The 8,353-nt window shown below is 40.3% G+C and overlaps 1 protein-coding gene across 1 annotated transcript; it reads left to right on the forward strand.

Annotated features, from left to right (window-relative positions):
• The first annotated feature begins 286 nt into the window (after positions 1–286).
• Positions 287–8,109, forward strand: hadhab (hydroxyacyl-CoA dehydrogenase trifunctional multienzyme complex subunit alpha b). Its single transcript, XM_086094513.1, has 20 exons — positions 287–426; positions 1,081–1,122; positions 1,272–1,342; positions 1,799–1,932; positions 2,111–2,249; positions 2,329–2,448; positions 2,582–2,684; positions 2,749–2,871; positions 2,937–3,055; positions 3,126–3,182; positions 3,901–4,010; positions 4,081–4,215; positions 4,853–5,024; positions 5,586–5,672; positions 5,748–5,888; positions 5,977–6,045; positions 6,277–6,472; positions 7,022–7,136; positions 7,216–7,361; positions 7,676–8,109. Exons 1-20 carry the CDS (start codon positions 360–362, stop codon positions 7,819–7,821), a joined length of 2,292 nt encoding a protein of 763 aa, XP_085950639.1. The 5' UTR covers positions 287–359; the 3' UTR covers positions 7,822–8,109.
• The last annotated feature ends 244 nt before the right edge of the window (positions 8,110–8,353 follow it).

Raw genomic sequence — 8,353 nt, forward strand, 5'->3', positions numbered from 1 at the left:
AATCAAATACGGTTCTTGAACACAAAGGTTTGCTCACCCCTGACAAACACAAGAAATATTTAAGTTTTACAATTGGTTTTAATCATTTGGATGGATCGATTTACTTATTAAAAGCACATGACTAATAGAATAATGGATGAAAGAATATTAATGGGTGTCTGGCTGGATGTCATACAATACTCACTTATTTTCTATTGATCTACAGTCCAGTTCGGTAGGTGGCGCTAAAGTACTTGAAACCTTGTTGCCAACCGCCTATGCAACGCATATAAGACAACGAAGAAGAAGAAAACACGGGGAGCTAACTTTGCGAGCTAGCTATCCACCGCCGACTGACCTCCGCCTGCCGCTCCCGCAACATGGCTTGTGTTCGATCCCTCGGCGTTCTCTCCAAATTCACGTTAAGGAGATACGCTGCCGCACCAGGTAAAGCATAAAGAGAACATGTTTTTACAATATATTTTATTTACAAGTTCATGCCTGAAGGTTGGCTGTGTTAGTCAGTTTGACAGTTAAGCACCAACTAGTTGTACGAAGACGTGCTAATAATGTATGAACATAACGTTGCGAGCTCTTTATTTAACAGCCACATTTTACTCACGTTAACCATTCTTCTTCTTTAAAAATGTGACTCGTGAATGGCTAAAAGTGAACTTGGACTTATTGCTCATGATCAACGACTATGATACAACAGTGTCAGTGACAATAAAATAAACTGTTCAAACCGGGCAATTTTACTGCAGATTACATAAAATAAAATAAAAAGGTTAGAATTTGCTGTCTGCTTTTGGATAATGTTTGAGTGGAATCGCCATTGTAGTGACTGCGATTAGACGTCTGGTGTCATGAATGTAGGTGAAGGGTCACTATAACACAGTGCTGAAGTGGGAGGTCACTCTAATTCTCTGAGATCAACGTATGTGAATGTATGCAAAAATACTGTATATATCAAACAAATGTTTACAAAGGTTAGGAATTACTGTCATAGACTTTGAGCAGGCTTTTTTATATTTCTTCTCTGATCTGTCATAGTGAATACATGACTCTTGTCATTTTTATTTATTTATTTTTCTTCCGCAGGAACTACCTTTAGAACTTTCTCAGTGGCCGCCCCAATGCTAGGTATCTATCACTTTATAGTTCTTTTTACACTACATATGTTCTAAACTATGATCCTTAAACAGTTCAGTCTCATAATTACATCATAATCATCATAATCAATTGCTTGCAGATTTTTGCTATAACTGTGCATTCTCTCCCTCTGTTTTAAGCCCGAACACATGTCAGCTATGAAGTCAAGGATGATGTCGCCGTGGTTCGAATCAACGACCCCAATTCCAAGGTAAAGCGCAACAGGGTTTTTTTTTTTTTACGGGCCCTTAATGGAACACTTGGAGGGGAGGGACAAAAATGACAACTCGTAAGCACCAGAAAGCTTTTCCAGTGTTTGTTTGTTTTTTTTTTTGGGGGGGGGGTATGCACAGGAAATTTCTTTCCGTGTGTGTGGTAGCGCACCCCCCCCCCCCCCCAAAAAAAATTGACATTAATTTTTTTATTTTATTTTGCATTATTATTATTTCTTTGGGGGGGGGGGTTTGCACACATTATTAGCACATTACAACATAAGACAAAAATAATGACATTTAGCTTGTTTTTTATAAAAAAAAAATTCTCGTGTGCGCCAGAAAGTCTCCTCTTGTCCCTTTAGGAGGGGCTACAGAGATTTTTGACTTCTGATTTGTTTTGTAAATTAAAACAGCAACAAAAACAAATGGTCAATAATCCTCCTTCCATCCAGGTGAACACGCTGTCGGTCCAGATGCAAAAGGAGCTGACGGAAGTGATGAACGAAGTGTGGGCCGACAATACCGTTCAGAGCGCCGTCCTCATCTCCTCCAAGCCGGGATGCTTCATTGCGGGAGCGGATATCAAGTAAGAGAGGTCCTGGTCACAGCGGAACCTCAAAAGACCAACAGCATCTGTGCTGGGAAGCTGGTCGATTGCGAAATAATAATAATCTGTTCAAGAGTCGAATTGACGCACAAAAGCCAAAGTAAGAGTACAGCGTTAATCTGTTTCCCCATCATCAATAGCCACTTTTCGTCTGCAGTATGATCCAGGCCTGCGGCAACGCAGAAGAGGTCATGACGCTTTCGCAGGAAGGCCAGAAAATGTTTGAGAGGATCGAAAAGTCTCCAAAGCCCATCGTGGCCGCCATCAATGGCTCGTGCTTGGGAGGAGGCCTGGAGGTCAGCCAAGCGTCTCGCTGTTACACGCATTTTGTTAAAATTTATTTTTCCCCTCAATATTCTCTTTTTGTCAATTTAGTTTGCCATTGCATGCCAGTATAGAATCGCAACAAAAAGCAAGAAAACAGTGCTAGGTACGCCAGAAGTCATGCTGGGTCTTTTGCCGGGAGCCGGCGGCACGCAAAGACTCCCCAAAATGGTGGGTGCTGCTTTTTTAAGTGCGTGTCTCAGCAAATGGCTTTAGTTGATTTCCACATTTTTTAATTTTTATTTGGATGAATACAAAAAAGCAGTTAATATTAACATGAGTTGTTTGCTTTTACTGCTTACAGCTTGGTCTGCCCAGTGCCTTTGACATGATGCTGACGGGACGAAACATCCGAGCGGATAAAGCCAAGAAAATGGGACTCGTCGACCAGCTTGTAGACCCCCTTGGTAAATAAATACATAAACGCACCTTCTTCTTTGGTAAAAGTTGGCTAACACTCCCCCTGAACAGGCCCAGGCTTAAAGAGCCCCGAAGAGAGGACCATCGACTACCTGGAGGAGGTCGCCGTGGATTGTGCAAGAGGCATCGTGGGCAAGAAGATTCCTCTGCGCAAGGAGAAGGGCGCCATGCAAAGTAGGTTTTATCCTTCTGTATGTCACATGGCGAGACGTGAAGGATTTTGCCGGTCTCCTCCGCAGAGATCCAAGACTACGTGATGAGTTTTGAGATGGTGCGCAACCAGATTTACAAGACGGTCCACGGGAAAGTCATGAAGCAGAGCAAGGGGCTTTATCCTGCGCCCCTCAAGATCATTGACGTAAGTGGTTGTCATGCTCAATATAATTTACATTAATGTCAATTTAACTCTTTTGTTTTACTACTTCCAGTGTGTGAAGACTGGTGTGGAGCAAGGTCCCGTTGCTGGATACCTAGCAGAGTCCCAGGTACAAATAGCGTTTACTGCATTAGACCTCCGCCAAGGCCCAGTGATTCAAATTTAAATTGAATTCTTCATACAGTAGTGTTTTGCCCAGCAAACTTGCAGATGCCGCATGCTAAAGAAGGTGGCGCTAATGCATCAAAAGTTTTTGCCAATCGCTAAAATAAAGTAGAAGAAGTACGTAGTAGTAATCATGGCAACAATTGTATGACGTATCGCTAACTTAGCATGCGACTCCTGCCACAAGGTTTTAGTATTATTTGCAGCACTAAAAGGCGCAATAATCGATAGGATCAAGGTTTATTTTAGTTAATGAAAAAAAAAAAAAGTTAATAAAATAAAAAATGCTTTAAAAAAACGAAAACTACATAATTGTTTACGAAACTATAATTATAGCAAAAATGTCCTTCATTTTTAGTCTTTGGTAATTAATACATGAATGAGCCTTGGGGGAAGGATTGAAATTGTGACTAAAAGTCCGAAAAATACGGTACTTTATAAATGGAGGAATAATAGTTTAATTTCTGTAAAATTATTAATGAGAAATAACGTAAAAAAACATAATGGTAATAATAATTTATATTTTGAAATGATCAACTGACCAATTATTCATTGAGTGGTTTTGCAAAATCCTGCTCGCAAACAACATTGAAAGCCTAATGTCCTTGGCGGAAATAACAATATATTTGTAATCATAACCGCTTCTCTCTGTCTATCCACAGAACTTTGGACACTTGGCCAAAACCACTGAATCTGCAGCCCTCATTGGACTCTATCACGGTCAGGTCACCTGCAAGAAGAACCGCTTTGGGAGCCCTGCAAAGGAAGTCAAGTATGTCATTGGGCAGCCGTCTTCGTAGCCTTCTATTAGCGTGATAACCGGACGGTTTCCCTGCTACCAGGACTCTGGGAATTTTGGGCGCTGGCCTGATGGGCGCCGGCATCGCCCAGGTGACGGTGGACAAAGGCATGCACACCATCTTGAAGGATACCACAGAGACCGGACTGGCCCGCGGTGAGCAGCAGGTGTACAAAGGGTGCGTTATTTATTTATTGTAAAGATAAAGAATGGGCCAAAACTTTTTCCCCACATTATGTTTAGTAAAAAAAAAAAATACATTTATTTCTTTGGAGGTTCATGCGCAGGGGGGAAAAAATTTAGATTGTTTGGATGTTTGTAATTGAATATATCAATAGTTTTGTCTATAGTCATAATAATAAGCCTAAGTATATCCCTCAAAATATGATGCCAAAACACGTCTCTAACATTATTCATAAAAATAAATGACTTTCAGTTATTATTTGAGTTTGAAAAATGCACAGAAAGGCCACCGAAAGAATGTAAATTCCACGAACAATTCTGGCAAAATTTTGCTTATCCCCAACAAACAAAACTTGACTCTCAGTTTAGCTGAGTATCACTTCAACTTACATCCTTGACACCAATTACTGATTTGTCAGCACATTGTGGAAGCTTTTGTTCATTTGTAAATTGTGAATTACTATGTTATTGTCATTTGATTTTTTTTTTCTAGTGAAGTGGAGGGAAACAAAATGTAACTTTGGTGGAGGATATTTTTATTTTGTTGTTATTATTATTATTATTATTATCAGGCCATACCACCTAGCTATTATTTTGAAGTTTGTCAGTGTTGGATTCATTAAAATTTTCAGGCTGAACGACAAGACCAAGAAGAGGAGCATCACGTCTTTCGAGAGGGACTCCATTTTGTCCAACCTGTCGGGCACGCTGGACTACAGCGGCTTTGAGAAGGCCGACATGGTGATCGAGGCCGTGTTTGAAGACCTCAAGATCAAACACGCTGTCATCAAGGAGGTGGAAGCGGTGAGTACAACTCACAAATGCATTTGTTATACAAGTTCCATGTTTTTTTATGAAGTAAACGTTTAAGCAACAAGGTGGCGCACTAACTTTTTATTGGAAGGGCTTTTAAACAGCAAGATGCCAAAGAAAGTCTTAATTTTTTTAAACATACTGTGGTGCCTTGAGTTTAGTTCTTGAATCATTTTTACCCATTGAAATGAATGAATAAATAATATTAATAGTCAAGATTGTATAATACATATGATTAATAAGTTCCTGTCTTCATGTGAATGAGATCATTACACTTAGTAATTTCTTTCCCCACAATTTAAATGTCCTCAACAGTAAAGTCTTTGTGGCCCAATTGGTGCTGCTGTTTGGTTAGCAACAGAGTTCAAATGGGCTCAACTCAACCATTAATTATTTGTTCGCATGTAAACAATAGCATCCATGAAGGAAGTAATAAGTTACACCCTTTTTCTTTCGTGAGATGGAAAAGCTGAGGCATCTGTTTATGTGGCTCGGTAGGTGCTGCTGTTTTGGTTTGCAAATGAGTTGCTGTATTTACACTTACCCCCACAGGTGGTTCCTCCTCACTGCATCTTCGCCACCAACACATCAGCTCTGCCCATCAAGGACATCGCCGCTGCCAGCAAGAGGCCAGACAAGGTTTGGTACACTTCTTCCGCTGTTTTAAAGAGGAATGAAAGGGGGTGTAAAAAAACATGGCCTCATCTTCCTCAGGTCATCGGCATGCACTACTTCTCCCCAGTAGACAAGATGCAGCTCCTGGAAATCATCACCACCGATAAGACCTCCAAGGACACCACGGCGTCGGCGGTGGCTGTGGGGCTGAAGCAGGGCAAAGTCATCATCGTGGTCGGGGTGAGGCATTCACATTTTTTTAAATATATATATATTTTTTTTAACATGAATGCACAGCCATTACATCGAAGCGACTGCATGTGTGCAGGATGGACCAGGATTCTACACTACTCGTTGTTTAGCGCCCATGTTGGCCGAAGCTGTGCGAGTATTTCAGGTTTGTACAGTGCCTTGCTCAAAAGCACATTGAAATTTGTAATATTCATGATATTTTGTTTAACCTCTTCTCGTGTTTGCTATACCCAAATGTTTGCATTTTTTTTCTCTTGCAAAACTTTATTTTTTCACCCTTCTCAATAATAAATTACTGAGGGAAATAGAATTTCAAAAACACCTGCTTGAGCTAGTACCAAAATGTTGAGTGGTTTTTATTTTGCGATCCATCCAGGAAGGAGCGGACCCCAAGAAGCTGGATGCGCTCACCACGGGTTTCGGCTTCCCCGTGGGCGCCGCCACGCTGATCGACGAGGTCGGCATTGACGTGGCCGCCCACGTGGCCGAGGACCTCGGCAAGGCCTTCGGATCGCGCTTCGGCGGCGGCAACGTGGAGGTCCTGAAGTCGCTGGTGGACTTGGGATTTAAGGGTGAGCCACAGTGGAAGAAATACTTGAGTTTCTTTTCTTGAAAATATATGACTTTTAATATACATTGCAATTACAGTAATTCACTTCAAAATGAAACACTTTACAAAAATGTTGAGAAAAAATTCTCAAATATACAACTTCACTCTGGTGCGATTACAATTTAATTTTCATTAGAGTAACTTTTTTTTTCTCAGTTATTTTATTTTGTTGGATTACGACTTTTTACAAAAAAAATATACAACAAATGCAACTATTTTTTACCCCCTCAAATATGACTTTTATTTTTTTCAAAATTTTTACACATAAAATGGCTTCTTGTAGGATTTTTTTTTTCTCATTCTGTTTTTTTTTTTTTTTATCAAATCTAGACATTTTCATATATATATATATACACACACACACAACTTAATTTTCAAAAAATATGTACCCCCCCTAAAATATTACTTGATTCTCGTGCAATTTCTACGAAACTATAATACTGACTTCTTAATTTGATGTCACAGATTTATTTATTTTGTGTGTGTGTGTGTTCTGTGTTGCTTTCTTTAGGTCGTAAGTCAGGAAAGGGCTGCTACGTGTACCAGCCGGGCCTAAAATCCAAACAAGTCAATCCAGATATTGAGGAAATCCTGAAGAAATACAAAATTGCTCCCAATCCTACTGTGTGAGTTGACACTCGCCATTTACATTACCGAGCTGTGATTCTGAAAGAGTTTTTCCCTCAATTTCAAATCTTTCTTCAGCTCGTCCGACCATGACATCCAATACCGACTGGTTTCTCGCTTTGTCAACGAGGCAGTGCTGTGTTTACAAGAAGGCATCTTGAGCAGTCCTCTGGAGGGAGACATCGGAGCTGTTTTTGGCCTGGGATTCCCGCCCTGCCTTGGAGGTCAGACTTTTGCTTTTTCTGTTGTGACTATGTTTAAAGTGGACGTAAGCCACCCAAATTTCCACCGAGTCCATTTTAGCCACATGCTTAAGCAGAGCAGTGATGTTGTTGGATGCACTTTAGAATATGAACAAGGCCTACAACTAACAATCGCTAACGTGAATGAAGCTGGAAATTAAAACATGTTGATTGTTGTCAAGAAATGGAGAAAGGTCAGCTCTGTCATTACTCTATATATATGAGTTGCCATCCTGAAAATATCTCTCCCAATATTTGAAATTAATAAGCGTTCACGTCTCGATCCGTACTTCCAGGCCCATTCCGTTTCGTGGACACTTTTGGTGCCGACAAGCTGGTGGAGAAGATGAGACGGTACGAGGCCGTCTACGGGGATCACTTCACGCCATGCCAGCTCCTCTTGGATCACGCCAGCGACCCCGGGAAGAAGTTTCACAAGTGAACCGCTTGTCACATTTGGCCTGCAAGCACTTAACACAACTGCAGTCAACTACATCAGCAACAATGTGCCTCACGACAATAATTGGATGCTTTTGATTTTTACCGGATCAACCTACACACAGTTGGTGATGGTATGATGTTGTACGTGCATTAAAATATTCCGAAAAGAATATACTAATTCATTCTGGAATGAACCAGTATGGTAGTGTTTGTTTTTGTACATTAAAAGATGTTATGGGTTGATAATGTAACTGTAGGGCCTTAAATAAAATTTTGTTATTGAGTCAAACGCTTGTATGTGTTTTGTATGTAGCTACATTAACATACGTGTAGCCTCAGATATAATGTAGCAAAAACAGGAATTTTTATTTATTTATTTTGTGTTCATCTGCAACTGGGAGAAACTCAAACTGGCCTTCGACCTTTTGGCAAATGAAAAGTGGTAAGGAAGAAAAATCTAATCAAATACGTAAAATTACTTGGGAATTTTCTCCAGTTTAGCTTGTTTTGTTTTTTTGTATTTGCAATTAGGA

The sequence above is a fragment of the Leptonotus elevatus genome, chromosome 14, assembly GCF_054856555.1.
Source record: "Leptonotus elevatus isolate MCC_2025b chromosome 14, RoL_Lele_1.0, whole genome shotgun sequence".
In the NCBI taxonomy this organism is placed as follows: Eukaryota; Metazoa; Chordata; class Actinopteri; order Syngnathiformes; family Syngnathidae; genus Leptonotus; species Leptonotus elevatus.